General features: G+C 36.0%; 1 protein-coding gene across 1 annotated transcript; it reads right to left on the reverse strand.

Moving 5' to 3' along the window:
• Positions 1 to 370: 370 nt before the first annotated feature.
• On the reverse strand, positions 371 to 7514 carry LOC130046600 (uncharacterized). The gene is made up of 6 exons (XM_056150345.1): positions 6151 to 7514; positions 5998 to 6056; positions 5656 to 5790; positions 3080 to 3194; positions 2175 to 2218; positions 371 to 2074 (listed from the first exon to the last, which is right to left on the reverse strand). The coding sequence occupies exons 1-6, from the start codon at positions 6243 to 6245 to the stop codon at positions 1461 to 1463; spliced, it is 1062 nt and encodes a 353-aa protein (XP_056006320.1). The 5' UTR covers positions 6246 to 7514; the 3' UTR covers positions 371 to 1460.
• Between the last annotated feature and the right edge of the window lie 11417 nt (positions 7515 to 18931).

Below are 18931 nucleotides of genomic sequence, written 5' to 3' on the forward strand. Positions count from 1 at the left end.
TAAACAACCAATGTAATCTAGAATAACGTTAATCTACAGCCGTTTACTAGTGGGGGGAAGAACTTTAAATGATAATTGTTCACTTGCAACCTCGGTAATCCAACGCAACGGTTCTTTGTCATCCAAAATATGTTAGATGGTTATTCATTGGATACTATGTGAATATATAGTTACTATAAGCTAGATCGTGACAGGTGGAGGTTCAATCACAAGTTATGAGATTCCAATTAATTAGTGGAGTGGATGTTTGAAGTGTTTATCAGAAATCATGATGTCATGTCGAGTGTTTGAATGATTTGAAGAATCATATCATCTGCTTTATGTAATTTATGTACCTTAACCTACAAGCATAATATAACAAAGTTCATCATTTCTGTAACTGTGAACTTTATTTCCAGACTAATTTTTGTATTGTTGTGCTATGAATAAAAACTGGAAAGGATAAACAATTTTCAGGAAACGTAAGAATGTCAAGCAATGCAATTTGAAAATATATACTAATAGCACAAGCGTGTTGTGAAAATATATCTGCACATCTGTTTCCTGTTATTTTACAAATGAAAGAAATATGCTTTTTAAATGTTTGTTTCTTTGTATTTTTTCCCTAGAATTCGGATGCCATCAGCTGCAAATGAAGTGTCACAAATTTAGACCTACGCATGGTGCTCAGACCGCTAACATTGGTTGAGTTTATTTTATCAACGCCAAACGAAACATGGTACCTTGGTTTGTAAAGTCTCATTTAAAAGACCCATGACTCTCACTTCTAAAGTCACCTTTGGTGAATACAAGAGATTAATCACTGACTTTCTTCACGATACGAATGATTTGACCACTGATCGAAAACGATCGGTAAAAGTAAAACTCTGAACTGATACAACACCGTCCTTTTCAACTGTGGAAGCTACTATCTTGACATAATAATTGCACCTCGGCACCTTAGGACTGGCAGTTAAATAGGAATTTTGCTTTGGAAGTTTGTGCTTTGCTTCATCTTTGATTCGCAGTGACGTGTCGGGGAATATAATAGTATTAATGTTATTGTGAAATAAAAGAAAAACAATACGTTGGCGATGCAGAGAAATGTAAAACTATGTAGTATATTCACAAACTCGTAACCCATAAATCCAGTGCGCCAGGTGTCACTAGCTGCATACATACGAAAACAGCGCTTTATACAATGATCCAATATAAATCAAACCATTTTAAAATGTGAATTTCTGTCATAGCTAATTCAAAATTCTAAATTGGAATCTTTCAATATCTTAATTTCTTGATGTCTGCAATCTCCGTGGAAGGAAAAAAGTATTTCTTTGTAAAAGGCGCGTCAATATATCGGTATCTCAGTATTTTCTGTATGATGTTCCTCAGTATCTCAGTATTTGTCCGGATGAGGTTCATCTGTTTTTTAGTATTTTTCTATTTGTATGAGGTTGTTTGCATATGAATGCAACTTTAAACTACACCAAATCATTGAATTCGGTATCTTCAGGGTACTGTTGAAAGTTACGCAATTTTCTTGACAATTCTTCTAAGTGCATTGCTTCTATCTTCACCTTTACTGATGAAATTCCATTTTTCTTCATCATACCAGTTTTAAAATGTCCTATTTCGCGGATGTCATGGGTTCCAAATATATCTGCTGTTTGTGAATTTTTGTTTAGAGTTTCGCTGCACTGCTTTACGGACAATAAAGATCCATTTTCGCTGTTTTTCGATGAACACCCCGAGTCTGTATTATTGCAACAACTGTTTGAACTGTGTGGAGAGTAGAAGTCTTCATCAGTTTCCTGACTACTATCGAATGGCAAATCTATTATGTCGTAATGGTCGACTTCCATGTTCATATGACAGTACACACTGTCTGATGACAACAGCTTAGCATGACTATTCTCTTTTGAACTTATCGAATTATCAGTAAAATCATTTTGCTGACAACACATTTGAGGTTCTAACGGTTCAAACTTCCCGCCGTGAAATGTTGATTCTGGATCGCCACTATTAGCTTCGTTACTGGAAGATGGACTGAGTTGAGGGAATCGATTCAATGGTATCGTACTGACTTGTAATCCGCCTGTGTGTATAGTTTAGGAAATTTCTAGAAAAAATTATACTTCTCCAATTATATTCATTTACTTTAAACATCTTTGATACGAAATATGAGTTAGAATCACCTTTTTGAATAAATGAATCTGGAGTCATTAAGGTTCTGTTTCTGCTGTAATACAAGAAAAGTATATACTTAATCAAAATCGTTGGAAATAAACAGGCAATTCGCACGGAAGAAGAAACAGCAAGTTGCCTCTTTACACTTTGAACACGTTTATGAAATCAGCACGAAATGCCGTAGTCTTGAAAGATTTGATGATAGGCAATAAGTACATATGTCAAAAGGTTTTAAAAATGCAATTTGGAGAAAAAAGCCACGAGTTCCAAAAATTTATTTTAACAAAAAAGAAAGACGCTGGTCGATTTGATTAATTGATTGATTGTATCTTGCTTAACGCTCGATAATTTTTCACTAATATAGAGACGTCACCACGACCGGTAAAGGGCTTAAAATTTAGGCCTATGCTCGGCGCTTACGGTCATTGAGCAGTGTGGGTTATTTAGCGTGCCACACCTACTGTGACACGGGACTTCCGATTTTAAGGTCATCTCCGAGGACCCGTGACATTCACACCTGATACCGAGCGTTTGGCGATGGAACTGTCACTACCTATTTTAACGACATAGGTCTGTCGCGGCCGGGATTCGAACACCGGCCTTCCGCATGCCAGCGACCGTTCTAACCTCTCGGCCACTGCGGCGGTTTGGCGGATTTGAACACGGGATCTGCGTGTCAGTACCCCGATACGTGTCAACTGAGCTACGTAGATATACAGCCAAAACGATACAAGCCATTTCACATGGCATTTGAATCGCCATATTATGTATTTAAAAATTCTAGAAACATTTATATTTCCGCAAACACGAGATAAATTTCTTTTATAGAAACCATAAAATTATCAAATCATCAAATGATTCTGAAGACTTCCCAAGCTCTCATCCAATGCCAAGTGAAATTTTCCCATTTTACCTCTTTTTGCAGTAGATGACGATAACTATTATGAAAGTAAGACTTCCTGCCAATGATGAACCAATGATAACGCTCTCATTATTGGAATTATCTGAAATAAAATTGATATCCTTATCTGGAAATATAAGAATAAGAGATAAATGAGTTTCTGGTGAAAATTATCTGACATCGGTAACTCTATTTGTAACAGAGACTGGTATATGCCTCTGTTGGGAATCAAACCCTGGACCTATGGCACAAGTGTCCAGTGATCTACCGATCGAGCTAAAGGAGTGACTCACTAGCCACATCTAATTGGAAGATCATGCAACTGATACTACCACATATTTAATTTATGTAGTTTATGTGACCAATTTTAATTCTTGTTAAAGATGGAGAGGGCTTACGGTGGGTGTGATCATTCATAAGGGGATGCTTACTCTTTCTAGGTACATTATCCTATCTCTGGTGATTAAGTGTCCGCGTTTCCCCAAATTTCAACATCGTATTCCCTATAGGATTGATCACTGTTTGTTATATTTCCCTTTTCCCCCACTTCACACCTATAGGGACATTCTACCATCACGTTAATGTTTAGACTTTCCTTTTCTGCAGTCAATATAAAATAAATAAATATTATTCGTTATATACATACATAAAAACATACATACATACATACTAAGGATAATCCATGAAAGCTCGAAAGCTTATTTCCAATGGGGTCCTTTGATGCACGGATGTTTTCGCTAGGGGGTTATTGATGTGGGAGGAAACCCACGTGTCCGAACGGGCGACCGCCATACCCTCTCACATACAACCACTGCTGATCATGGGGATCGAACTCAGGTCGCAGCGGTGAGAAGCGAGAGTGCTACCTCTGCGCTACCCGGACACCCCTCCGTAAAGGATAGTAGAAGAAATAATGTTCCATACGTTCACTTTTAATCTTCCAATAGATGGATTCAACATGAAAATTTATCACGTGTTTACTCCTTTCTGCAGTGGATATCACCTATTACATAATTTTTAATTATTACACTATGTTTTCCTACACCGTTTGTCACGTTACAAACAAACGTCAATTTTACGTAGTTTATTTACAAATTGCCTCGAAACTAAATGCCCGACAAAACAGCCAATGATGAACCAATGATAACGCTCTCATTATTGGAATTCTCTGAAATAAAATTTATATCCTTATCCGGCAATATAAGAATATCAAATAAATGATATAAAAACCTGATTAAAAGTCATTAACATCTGTACCTATACTTACTGTACCTATACTTACTTCATGTAGCTTATGTGACCAATTAAATTCTTGTTGAAGATGGAGAGGGTTCATTATCATATCTCTGGTATATATAGAGGTCCGTGTTTGCCCAACTCTTAATTTTGCATCCCTTATAGGAGTTGTGAGATTGATCATTTTAATGTTTGCTTTTTTCTGTTTTCCCCGTCTCACTTTAGCAAGTATTTAATACTTTGAGCGAAATAATGTTCCATAAGTTCACTTTTAATGTTGTATTATTATTTATACGTGTTTGTCCAACTCTCAATGTCCGCCGCGGTGTTTTAGAAGACGAGTGTTCCCCCCGCATGCGGAAGGCCGGGTTCGAATCCCGGCCGCGACAGACCCAAGTCCTTTAAACAGTTAGTAACATTTCCATCGCCAAACGCTCGGCATCAGTTGTGAATGTCACGGGTCGTCGGAAATGACCTTAAGAATGGATGGGAGATCACAGTGAGTGTAGCACGCTAAAGAACCCTCACTACTCATTGGCCGTAAGCGGCGAACAAAGGCCCAAGTTTGAAGCCTTTCACCGGTCTTGGTGACTTCTCCATATGAGTGAAAAATTATCGAGAGGGACAAACAAGATACAATCAATCACACAATTCAACTCTGTTTTGTATTCCCTATAGGGGTACGAGATTGATCAACGTTCGCTATCTTCACCTTAATAGGAGTTATGGAATTGATCAACGTTCGTTATCTTCACCTTAATAGGAGTTATGAGATTGATCAACGTTCGTTATCTTCACCTTTATAGGAGTTATGAGATTGATCAACGTTCGTTATCTTCACCTTAATAGGAGTTATGAGATTGATCAACGTTCGTTATCTTCACCTTTATAGGAGTTATGAGATTGATCAACGTTCGTTATCTTCACCTTAATAGGAGTTATGAGATTGATCAACGTTCGTTATCTTCACCTTTATAAGAGTTATGAGATTGATCACTGTTCGTTATCTTCACCTTTATAGGAGTTATGAGATTGATCGTTGTTCGTTATCTTCACCTTTATAGGACTTATGAAATTGATCTCTGTTCGTTATCTTCACCTTTATAGGAGTTCTGAGATTGATCACTGTTCGTTATCTTCACCTTAATAGGAGTTATGAGATTGCTCACTGTTTGTTATCTTCACCTTTGTTGGATTCAAAATGGGAATATATCAAAATGAAATAAATCAGCGAAAAAAGGATCAAGCTCGCGGTGTAAGGCCTATTGGTCATGAAATTATCAATGTGAGACTACAAAGTGTGCGATTTCAGAGAAATAACGCTTAAAATTACATACAAATATTTTTCTTACCAGTCTGAGTTGAATTCGGCTGACACCCAGAGACCTTGTCACACGAAGAACAATTACAGACTTCTATACAAAAACGTCCATAGAACCCTTCAGGACAGTCCTCACAATCTATGCCAAACGTGCCTGGCCAACATTCTGTCAGAAGATGTTACTTATATGATATATCAATCTGTGATGAAAATCAGATCTTTGATCCGCTCCGTTATTGTAATGTTTGTGTAGCGACATTACAAAAACGGAGCGGATTAAAGATCTGATTTTAATCAGATTGATAATACATATTTATATATTTGAAAACAGTCCAATCAGTTTAGAACTCTCAGATATTATTTTGATAATTACCTTCACATGAATCACCACGTATTTTGTAATTTAGACAACATTGTAGAGGTTCGTCTTCACTGTTTGGAGGAACAGTTTTATAAAGCAATGAATGGAGAATTTAAAATCAGAATGTATAAAAATCATCAATCATACAATAAAATGTTTACATACTTTGAGCAGACCCCAGGATTATATATCTGAGCAAGTGATATCACAAATAAACTATTCAACAGCACCACCAAATAAAAGCGGATTATGCACATCATAACATTACATTACCAAAACCAGTATCATAAGCTATTCTGAATATGGAAACGTTCCCGAACATTCTAATAGTACTGACTTACCTTCCCAAACAGGAAAGTTGATTTGGATATGTGCTGAAATGAAATATCCGGTGAAACGTCCTTCCTATTTGAAGTGACACGTAAAAAATGTTGAGGAATATATATTTGTGTTGTATAAATTTCATTTTTAATTACTACGAAATATGCACCATAATCACCATACGAAAGTGTGTAATAATTCATAACATTTATACTTGATAAAGATAGATTTACGGCAGGTGTGACCGGTCGACAGGGGATGCGTACTCCTCCTAGGCACCTAATCCCACCACTGGTATACCCAGGGGTTAGTATTTGTCTTGTTCGAGCTGATGCTGTTCATGAAGTCTCCGAGAGTGAAGCGTCACATTTATTCCCTGTCTATACAAACATGAAATTCATTTCTTTTAAAATAAAAATGTGCTTGAACAGAGTTATCAATAATTAAGACAAATTTCGTTCAATATCCATCAATTGATTCAGAACACAATCATTTCAAATGTGACGCGCTTGCAAGGTTAACGATCAACTTTTCGCATAAAAGTAACAAATACAGAACTGGAATGAGGTGTCTTATGTGGCGTCGGTGGCCTAGTGGTTAGGCCGTCAGACTCTCGACCGAAAGGTCGTAGATTCGAGTCCTGGCAGCGGCAGGGCTGACGTTATGTCCTTGGGAAAGGCACTTTACATGAATTTCCTCGCTCCACCCAAGTGTAAAAGGGGTACCTGGCTATAGACAGTGAACGATATTGTTAGAATGTTAGTGCTCTAGCGCTTGTAATGGCAGCTTGCACTGTATGCTTCCTAGGAGGCTGAGAAAGTTCTAAATTGATATAAGGTCTGCCGGAGTAATAATGCACATTGATTACAGTAAAGCGCTTCAAGCAGCATACGCTGGAAAAGGCGCTATATAAAACCAATCATTATTATTATTAATCATTATTATTTAAAGTTCTTTTAAGTTTCACATTTTATGTCCAAACTACTTTCCCTAGTTTTAACCTTGTACAAAAGAGTTAAATGTACATGTATATAATTTTATTCCTAACTTGTTTCCATACAGGTAAATTTAATGATATTCACCAGGTCTAAATTTAGATACATGTGTATATATTCACTTGAAATACCAGTTGCGAGTTAGTTTGGGCGTAGCAAGCAAAGCGTGCACAGAGATATAGTTGGCACCCATTCGCTAATTACACCGGTACCTCTGCCCGCCAAAGTTTGGGAACAAGAACACATGATGTGGAAGCAGAAACCAACTTTAATTTCATTAATTTAATGAACTGTAGTAAACAAAATATAATGTGCAAATATGTATATAATATCTATTGTAAAGTGTTGTGAAGTTTGTCATTATATATATATATATATATATATATATATATATATATATGTAAAACTTATACGGTACCAATTTTGATGCACCAGATGCGCATTTCGACAAATAATGTCTCTTCAGTGATGCTCAACCGAAATGTTTGAAATCCGAAATAACTATGAAGTTTTAGAGCTAAATATAGCCAAAACAGCGTGCCAAAAAAGTGGAGCCAAATTCGTCCAAGGACAAGAGCTATGCACGATGGAGATAATCCTTAATTTTGAAATGAATTTCTAAATTTTATAACAGCAATTCAATATACATCCGTATTTTCAAGATAGTAACGAAGTACTAAGCTACTGGGCTGTAGAGACCCTCGGGGACTAACAGTCCACCAGCAGAGGCCTCGACCCAGGGGTCATAATGTAAAACTTATACGGTACCAATTTTGATACACCAGATGCGCATTTCGACAAATAATGTCTATTCAGTGATGCTCAACCGAAAGTTTGAAATCCGAAATAACTATGAAGTTTTAGAGCTAAATATAGCCAAAAACAGCGTGCCAAAAAAGTGAAGCCAAATTCGTCCAAGGATAAGAGCTATGCACGATGGAGATGATCCTTAATTTTGAAATGAATTTCTAAATTTTAAAACAGGAATTCATAAATTGACCCATTCGAGGAATAAAACTTAAACTGATGCACACACGTTTTTCTTCCCAATCACCTGACACCCAGATGCCTTGTAACATGAGGAACACTTACAGACTTCTGCACACAAACGTCACGACAGTCCTCATTACAATCTATGTCAAACGTGCCTGACGAGCATTCTGTCAGAAGATATTACTCATTATATATTTATTACCATAGTTGAAAATAGTCCAGTAAGTTCAAAATTCTTCACATGAATCACCACGTCCTTTGTAATTTTTACAACATTGTAGAGGTTCACTTTTACTGCTTGGGGGAAAGTTATCATAAAACAATGATTGGAGATCTTAACATTGAAAAATATAAAAAATCTCAAGGGGAGTAGCATACAATAAAATGTTTTCATACTTTGAGCAGACTCCAGGAATCTCTGTTTGATCATCTGACGTCACAACTAAACCATTCAACAGCCACACCAAATTATACGTACAACGCATTATTGTCCATAACATAAAGATTACATCACCAAGACCACCTTCACAAGTCAAGGGTTATCCATTCGTTACCTCTCACTATAAGTACATAAATCAATAACACTTGACTTGGGAAGATATACCATGCCAAGAATCATAGGCACGTTTTAGAAATAAAATGTTTCCCAACATTTTATTGGTATTGATCTACCTTCACAAACAGGAAATTTCATTTGCATATGTGTTTAAATATTTCCGGTTAAATTTGGTTCATTCAAAGTACATGAATTGATGCAGATAACAATTTTGTCAAATGTGACATGCTTACAAGGTTAGCGATTAACTTTTAACACAAATAGAATTCGAAGGAGGTGTTTTATTTAAAGTTTCGTAAGCTATAAAGTTGAAGATATTGATAAATATATTTTTTTTAAACTTGGAAAATTAAAACAACTCAATGCAAAGGAAGAAAACAAAGTAAACAACAAACTTTACATTTTGTCCTGCCTTAAAGAAATGGTCGAGTCACACAAAAACCCAGAAAGGACTGCCTCACAAAACCCTACCCTTTTCCCTGTAGTTTTAAATGTTCAATGCCTTGGGTATTTCGCGTATATTTTTCACAAATTATTCAAATTAAGAGCTAGTGTTTGACCTCACTTCAGCTAAAAGAGCTTTCAGATTAGCTTTTCCGATCACATATTTCCAGGCGTCTGTCCGTAAACTATTTACATTTTCATCTTCGTCAGAACCACTGCGCCAATTTCAAAGTTGGTACAAATCACCCTTGGGTACAGAGAATACAAGGCTTCGTGCCATAGTGTAGATTCCAATTTGTCCAATCCATACCCACAGAGGCGAGGTGGTCCATAACCAAGCCATGCCCAGGGGGGCGACGTGGGTCCACAATAGGGATCACATTCAGATAGAGTTTTAAAAAAAATCTTTAAATCTATTCCCTAAGAACAATAGGGCCATGATTAGTCATAAAAATTTGATAGCATCCCCAGTTAGTGCAAATTCAGGTTTCTTCACATTGTGGTCCTGTCCACCATAGGGGCTCAAACATTCAAATAGAGGTATATAGGGATAACATATTTAAACTTCTTCATTTCAACAACAGTAGGACCATGATTTACAATATTACTATGCAAACCTTTTCAGGTAGTTGAAATGGAATTTTTTTCAATTCAGGAGCCCAGGGATAGAATTGGGCCACAGTAGAATATCAGATTTTTACATGGGAATATACAGGAAATTTATCAGAAAAATTCGTCTCAATTTCAACAGTAAGAGGACCGCATCAAATCATATCAAAATGTAAACGTTCCAAAGTTTTGTGGAGTTTTTTATTCGTGTTGTTAACTCTAGGTTCAGGATGTATAAGATTTGACATATCGCATATATACATGAATGAAAAACTTTTTCAGAACAGCAACGTAATGTTAGTAATATTGGTATTGAGGCATATCAATGTTGTATGAATTCAAGTTCGGTTTTCCTTTTAGGCTAGATTGGGTTAACAATTTTTCATGGGAGTGAACATTGGAAAAACGCTTTAAAAATCACAATAGCTGAACAAGAGCAGGGCAATGGTATCTAGGTGAGCGATGTGGCCCATGGGCCTATTGTTATTTCAATGAAATAAACAAATCCCACCCAGAAACCTATTTTATTGAACGTCATGTGCAGTGATTATAACAGATTAGCTTTGTGATAATAAAAAATATTAATCTAGGGTGGGATGGGGTGCAAGTCCTGTCCATAGGGTATGGGTACGTAGGTTTCCTACGGGTACTCCGGTTTCCACCCACATGATACCCTGTCAACAACATCCGTGCATCAAAGGAACCCATTGGAAATAAGCTTTTAAGCTTTCCTTAGTATCTATGTATGTATGTTTGTATGTGCATATACAACGAATTAACATTTATTTATTCAAGTGAGTATCTTTGTTGAGATATATCTCATAATTGTTGATTGTAAATGTCTATACACTATCCGCTGAAACTTGCGCAACGACATAATATATATTTTAAAAAATCATAACCGTTTCCTTCACATGAATTAACCATTAAAAAAATATTCATTAGTTTCGTCAGCGATAACAATTAGCAAATCTAAATCACATCGTGGCTCATACTGGTATATTCTGAAAAAGGATAGAATAACGGTACTTTTGGTCACTTGAAAATAGTGCTTGTGTAATGTTAATGGATTGAAATACCTCCAATCATTAACCAATCATAATACAGTATCTTAACCAATAAGGACTAAATGGTTTAGCCAATCAACCTGAGGCAAAGGGTGTAAATACAGCCACAGTAGGATAGGTGTACGTTTGGGGCCCACTATACAATGACCTATTGTATTTAGGGAGATAATGGACCTATTATATTGGGTGACAATGTGGTGGTATTGATGAATACCCGATCGATGATATGGGGCCTTGGAATATAAAGGGTGATTGTGTTGAGGGGACAAAATAGGTTAATTGACTCTGACCTTAAAAAGAGCAAGGGAACGGATACTTGAGTAAAAAAAACCTATACTGTGTGAAAGGACATCTGTCCTTAAATTCAACCTTTAAAAGAGCAAGGGAAAGGATACCGTGTAAAAGACACATTTTGCTGTTTCTCAAAACTGTGTTCCCAGAGACCTGGATCCCGAAAACCTGAACCTCGGAGAGCTGGACCCTGGAGAGTAAGGTTCCCGGACGTCCCCGGTGAATAAGAAGGGGGTTGACATGAGCTTTCAAGTTCAGACGAATGAGGCAAAAGATTTGTCATCGATGAAAAACATTCGCATCTCTGTAAAACGTTATCGGTATCTATCAAATTCGTTGTCCTCTTTGCTGTTTTCCTCCTTTTTCCTTTTTGAATATTACTCTTAAGTTTTGTGTCAAGATTTTTTTAAATACTATAACAATAAACCAAAATATGGTTAAGAAAACGGATGAAAAACATTGGTACAGTCATCTTCAATAAAAAAAAAACTAAGATGTATACATACTTGTTATGTAACGTTACAAAACAAAATTGACACGAAATCTACTAAATGATTTCTGTTGATATTTATTTTTTCTGTATTTGTTGAGCTTCCAGGTTTAAATGAATGAGGGAAAAGAGTTATCGTTATCCATCAAATTCGTTGCCCCCTCTGCTACCACAATGAAGCTGTCGACGAGTAGAGGTCGGCCCGGGGTGGTCCGAGGTCGTTAAGTGCAAATAAAAAAGTTTTCCGAAGCGTATCGTGTAACCTATCAAAGTGAAGGTCTCAACGAGTAGAGTTCATGCATTTTTACGTTTGTAAACGCTGGTAATGTGATGAAGCAATACTCTCCGCAAATACAGTGCCTCCGGGGACCTCCCACGGCGCGGCGACCCGGGTCACCGATGACAAGGTTATCGGTACCCAGGAATACGGCGACCAAGAATTCGGACACCGGATCTCTGAAACCCCGATTTCTTGCCGTAAAATGACTAAAATATTGCCAAAAAACGGCGTAGGACCATGATTGGTCAATCAACCGATTTCTCGAAAACTCGAGATGTCTGGAATCAAGTTCTTCAGGAAATTGATTCATGACGGGGACTTTATTACAAAAATACAAGGAATAAAAAAGCTTATTTTTTACGGAAATTCCAAAATACGGTTTTCTTAGTACGATTGAAATTTTAATTATGCCAATAGTATACAAGACGACCAAGTGTGATGGATTCAAAGGTAAACCAAATTGCATTATAATGTCTGAAGTGAACCAGAGGTGGAGCTAATAAGACTTAAAATCACACACAAATATTATTCTTACCAGTCTGATTTGACGAATGACATCCAGATATCTTGTCACATGAACAATCACATACCTCTGCACACAAACGTTCACAGAACCCGTCAGGACAGTCCTCTTTATAATCTATGCCAAAGATGCCAGGCCAACATACTGTCAGATGATTTTACTTACATAATGTATCTATCACCATAATTAAAAATAGTTCAGTAACTTGAAAATTCTCCGATATTATTCTGAAAATTACCTTCACATGAATCACCACGTAGTTTGTAATGTCGACAACATTGTAGAGGTTCGCCTTCACTATTTGGAGGAAAAGTTTTCATGAAGTAATGAATGGAGATCTTAAAATTAGAATGTATAAAAATCATAAAAAGGGTATTATATGAATACAATAAAATGTTTACATACTTTGAGCAGACTCCAGGAATCTGTGTCTGAGCATGTAATATCACAACTAAATCATTCAACAAGCACCAAATTATACATACAACGCATTGTTATGCACAATAAAAATATCACATTCCTAAGGCAGTGTCATAGGTTCCTCTGAAAAAAAATATGTCCGAACGTTGTACTAGTATTTATTTACCTTCATAAACAAGGAATTGGATTTGGGAAAGTGCTTAGATGAGATTTCTGGTTGAACTTCTTTCTCATTTGAAGTGATACATCAACAGATAATACAAATTATACATCATAATTATCGTACAAAAGTGTGCTACAATTGATATCATTGATACTGAGGTTACAGAGGGTATGACTGGTCAACAGGGAATGATTACTTCTCCTAGGCGCCTAATCCCACCACCGGTGGGTCCAGGTTTTAGTAGTCGCCCTTTTGAATTGAATTATAGGAATGATTATTATTCGTTTACTCCACCTGTTTCGTATGAAAGGTCTAAATGTCCGTGTTTTCAATGAGACGTAAACAACAAACGCACCAACATTCATCAATCATCCCTCAATTAGAAAACTATGCTGTGTTCATGTTTTTCATTTCTCAATAAAGACAGTAACATTTTAACATAAAGTAGAAAACGTTATAGAACGAAATATGTGGTCTTAATCAAGTGTGGATTCTAAAAAATTCTAAAGAACTTATAGTAAACTTGAAATCTCAAAAAAATTTCCCAAATGAATAACATTAAAACCTATGACTTATCAACACTTTACACGGCCATTCCTCATGTTAAAGACTAGAATTTTTTACATCATAGAGAGTTGCTACTTCAACAAAATGGAAAAAGGAAATATTCATATCTAGTGATCAGTCATCCAAAAATTACTTTGTTAAACACCACTCTGATTCCACAAACAGGTACTCTGAAGTCGAACTAAAAAATATGAAGGAGTTCCTCATTGACAGTGTCTTTGGTGATCAGGTCTTCCAACAGTCTGTTGGAATTTCCATGGGCACGAATTGTGCTACTTTGTTGACTGACCTGTTTCTATATTCATATGAAGCAGAATTTATTCAAAATCTTCTACGTGAGAAGAAAAAAAATGTCTTGCTGTGGCCTTTAATTCGACATTTAGATATATCGACAACGTTTTGTCTATTAACTTTCATTCATATGTCGATTTGCTATATCCCTGTGAGCTCGAAATAAAAGACACCACAGAGTCGTCCACTTCTGCTTTATACTTAGATATTTTATTGAAAGTAGACAGTAACGTCAAACTGACTACTCAACTGTTTGACAAATGGGATGATTTCAGCTTCTCCATCGTCGACTTTCCATATTAATGTAGCAATATTCCATTGTCGCCTGCATATGTTGTTTATATCTCGTAACTTATTCGATACGCAATAGCTTGTTCTGCGTATTGTCAGTTTTTAAATCGAGGCAAGTTACTGACAAACAAGTTGAGGGTACAGGGATTTCAACAGTCTCGATTGAAGTAAGTATTTTGAAAATTCTATGGTCGTTATAACGATCTAGTATGTCAATATAACCTATCAATAGGTCACATGCTATCTGACGTGTTTCATACCGGTTGTTAGCCCGTTCTTGACACTCTGATTTTGACTACGGATATCTTCGTTTACCTGATCACGATATAGGGCTCATGGTGGGTGTGGCCGGTCGATAGGGAATGCTTACTCCTCCTAAGCACACGATCCCACCTCTGGTGTGTCCAGGGATCCGTGTCTGCCCAACTATCTATTTTGTATTGTTGATAGGAATTATGAGATTGATCACTGTTCATTATCTTCATCTTTCATGTATTGATTTGGAAATATTCAAACATTGATATCTATCCATATCAAATCGTTATAATGAACTAAGTTACAAATTACCTATCATCAGGTCGAATTCTCTCTGACGTGATTCATGCCAATTGTTAAGTTGTTTTATCCATACTAATTTTGACTACGGATTACTTCATTTCCTCAATGAAAGTATGGGGCTCACGATGGATGAAAATATAGAGTTCATGACGGGTATGACCGATCTGCAGGGAATGCTTACTCTTGATAAACATTTGACCTCACCCCTGTGTGTCTAGAGATCGGTCTTTGCCTTTCTCGTAATTTTGTATTCTCTATAGGATTTATAAGATTGATCACTTGTCTTCATGTTGTCATCTAAAAGTACAGGCAATGATGCGATCGGGTTGAATTTTGAGATGACACAAATGCAATGCACAACTTCTTGTTGTTGTTTTTTTGTTTTTTTGTTTTTTTTGGCGCACTAGTTAAGAATTATTGCCATTTCCTTAAAAGTTTTGTTCCCAATTCAATGGTTCATTTTAATCTAATACAGCATTTGTGGAAGTTCAAAGTTTTTTCCTTAATTCATATCAAGCTCCATTTTATAAAAATGCTAATCGGTTTCCTGATTTCATTGTTTCATATTTTTGGAACTTTATTTTGTTAAATGAGAGAGGGGTGTTACTATCGGATAAAAATAAAAATCTGGATGTCATTCTTTTTAAAGATTTTAAATAAGTTAAATTATCTACACCAGTATAATACAACAGTATATCAAATTGGTGTTTGCTGATTAGATAGAGCAGATACTTGTCTTGTTTTTGAAGTTTAAATATTATCTTAGAGTTTATAGAAACATTTCTTTCTACGATTTAAATGCTTATTCGGGAACCTTATTGCACACGGTCTCATATTCTAACTTGATGACAATGTTGTCCCTGTACTAAAAAAATCCATAGAATCTCAAATCTTAACTCCTAAGCTAGTAGGACGAGAAGTTCTCAAATTTGTATAGAGATTATAATAGTGTCTCAGTAAGCGCTAATGAAATTTCGAGTTTGTATATAATTGTATTAGCAGTGTCTTTTAAAATGGATTGATGAATTTGGTTCCAAAATCAAAATTTCTTAAGCATCAGTACTTATTAGTATGATGTCAAAAAGTATCTTGACTTTCCCAAATCACTATTTAAGAAAACTCTATTGCAAAAGATGAGATTAATCACTGTTTGTTGTCTTCACCTTTCGTGAAGTCTTACAGGAAAGGTCTCGTATCTTAGTCCCATACCTCTGTCTTAATGGAGACTCAATGTGTAAAAGGAGTATCTCTAGGACAATCTGTCAAAATAACAACTCTTACAAAGTGAATGACGAACGATTATAAACATTTTAAAAGAATGGATAAATTCCATGACATTATTTTGGTCAGCAAAATAATAAACCTAGACACGTCATGTGAGTGTTTACTATCTACTAAAGCCTGTCATGTGAGTGTTTACTATCTACTAAAGCCTGTCACGTGAGTGTTTCCTGTCATGTGAGTGTTTACTATCTACTAAAGCCTGTCATATGAGTGTTTACTATCTACTAAAGCCTGTCATGTGAGTGTTTACTATCTACTAAAGTATGTCATGTGAGTGTTTACTATCTACTAAAGTATGTCATATGAGTGTTTACTATCTACTAAAGCCTGTCATGTGAGTGGTTACTATCTACTTAAACATATCATGTGAGTGGATACTATCTACTAAAGTATGTCATGTGAGTGTTTACTATCTACTAAAGCCTGTTATGTGAGTGTTTACTATCTACTAAAGCCTGTCATGTGAGTGTTTACTATCTACTAAAGCCTGTCATGTGAGTGTTTACTATCTACTAAAGCCTGTCATGTGAGTGTTTACTATCTACTAAAGCCTGTCATGTGAGTGTTTACCATCTACTAAAGTCTGTCATGTGAGTGTTTACTATCTACTAAAGCCTGTCATGTGAGTGTTGACCATCTACTAAAGTCTGTCATGTGAGTGTTTACTATCTATTAAAGCATGTCATGTGAGTGTTTACTATCTACTACAGCTTGTCATGTGAGTGTATACTATCTACTAAGGTATGTCATGTGAGTGTTTACTATCTACTAAAGCCTGTCATGTGAGTGGATACTATCTACTAAAGCTTGTCATGTGAGTGTTTACTATCTACTAAAGTCTGTCATGTGAGTGTTTACTATCTACTAAAGCCTGTCATGTGAGTGTTTACTATCTACTAAAGCCTGTCATGTGAATGTTTACCATCTACTAAAGCTTGTCATGTGAATGTTTACCATCTACTAAAGCCTGTCATGTGAGTGTTTACTATCTACTAAAGCCTGTCATGTGAGTGTTTACTATCTACTAAAGTCTGTCATGTGAGTGTTTACTATCTACTAAAGTCTGTCATGTGAATGTTTACTATCTACTAAAGCCTGTCATGTGAGTGTTTACTATCTACTAAAGCTTGTCATGTGAATGTTTACCATCTACTAAAGCTTGTCATGTGAATGTTTACCATCTACTAAAGCCTGTCATGTGAGTGTTTACTATCTACTTAAACATATCATGTGAGTTGATACTATCTACTAAAGTATGTCATTTGAGTGTTTACTATCTACTAAAGTCTGTCATGTGAGTGTTTACTATCTACTAAAGCCTGTCATGTGAGTGTTTACTATCTACTAAAGCTTGTCATGTGAGTGTTTACTATCTACTAAAGCCTGTCATGTGAGTGTTTACTATCTACTAAAGTCTGTCATGTGAGTGTTTACTATCTACTAAAGTCTGTCATGTGAGTGTTTACTATCTACTAAAGCCTGTCATGTGAGTGTTTACTATCTACTAAAGCTTGTCATGTGAGTGTTTACTATCTACTAAAGCCTGTCATGTGAGTGTTTACTATCTACTAAAGTCTGTCATGTGAGTGTTTACTATCTACTAAAGTCTGTCATGTGAGTGTTTACTATCTACTAAAGCCTGTCATGTGAGTGTTTACTATCTACTAAAGCTTGTCATGTGAGTGTTTACCATCTACTAAAGCCTGTCATGTGAGTGTTTACTATCTACTAAAGCCTGTCATATGAGTGTTTACTATCTACTAAAGCCTGTCATGTGAGTGTTTACTATCTACTTAAACATATCATGTGAGTGGATACTATCTACTAAAGCTTGTCATGTGAGTGTTTACCATCTACTAAAGCCTGTCATGTGAGTGTTTACTATCTACTAAAGCTTGTCATGTGAGTGTTTACTATCTACTAAAGTCTGTCATGTGAGTGTTTACTATCTATTAAAGCATGTCATGTGAGTGTTTACTGTCTACTAAAGCCTGTCTATTGAGTGTTTACTATATATGAAAGCCTGTCATGTGAGTGTTTACTATCTACTTAAACATATCATGTGAGTGTTTATTATCTACTAAAGTATGTCATGTGAGTGTTTACTATCTACTAAAGCCTGTCATGTGAGTGATTATTATCTACTAAAGACTGTCATGTGAGTGTTCACTATCTACTAAAGCCTGTCTTTATTCTATATTTTCCCATTACATCTGATTTTTATTCATACTCATTTCATTTCTTCTTATTCTGTAATTTGTACTTGACTACTATAATGTAACAGATTCATTGTGTGGGTATTACGTGATAAGTCCTACGACTGTGTTTCAACAGTCCAATTGTCTAGGTAAGCCGTCATAAGTTCGACAGCTGTGTTAGAGCATAGCTATTATGTAGGTATGTCATGATAAGTCATATAGCTGTGTTAGAACAGAAGGTATTGTGTAGGTATGTCGTGATGTCATATCGCTGTGTTAGAACATATTTATTGTGTAGGTATGTCGTGATGTCATATCGCTGTGTTAGAACAGATTTATTGTGTAGGTATGTCGTGGTACAATGTAAATCCTACGATTCGGTTAGAACAGACCCGTTGTATAAGTATGTTGAATTAAAAAGTAATAGTTATTGAAGCACACAGCATGAAGAAAATTCTGATTTTAAGCAATGTCAGTATCTTCAAACATGAAGAGTTTTTTTTTTACAGGACACACGAATGAACGAACCCGAAGAAGTATTAAAGCAGATCCCTGATGCTTTCGTATTGACATCTATTTTGTATTGCTTGTGGGAGTTATGAGAT

The sequence above is a fragment of the Ostrea edulis genome, chromosome 9 (assembly GCF_947568905.1).
Source record: "Ostrea edulis chromosome 9, xbOstEdul1.1, whole genome shotgun sequence".
Classification (NCBI taxonomy): domain Eukaryota; kingdom Metazoa; phylum Mollusca; class Bivalvia; order Ostreida; family Ostreidae; genus Ostrea; species Ostrea edulis.

Bases quoted from the DNA above. Each gene is read 5' to 3' on its own strand.
- LOC130046600 (XM_056150345.1), bottom strand. From the start codon at position 6,245: ATGATGTGCATAATCCGCTTTTATTTGGTGGTGCTGTTGAATAGTTTA. The intron at 6,057-6,150 runs GTATGTAAACAT...TCCTCCAAACAG, and splicing joins AATCCTGGGGTCTGCTCAAA to TGAAGACGAACCTCTACAAT. The intron at 2,219-3,079 runs GTAAAATGGGAA...CTTGTATTACAG, and splicing joins GTCATCTACTGCAAAAAGAG to CAGAAACAGAACCTTAATGA.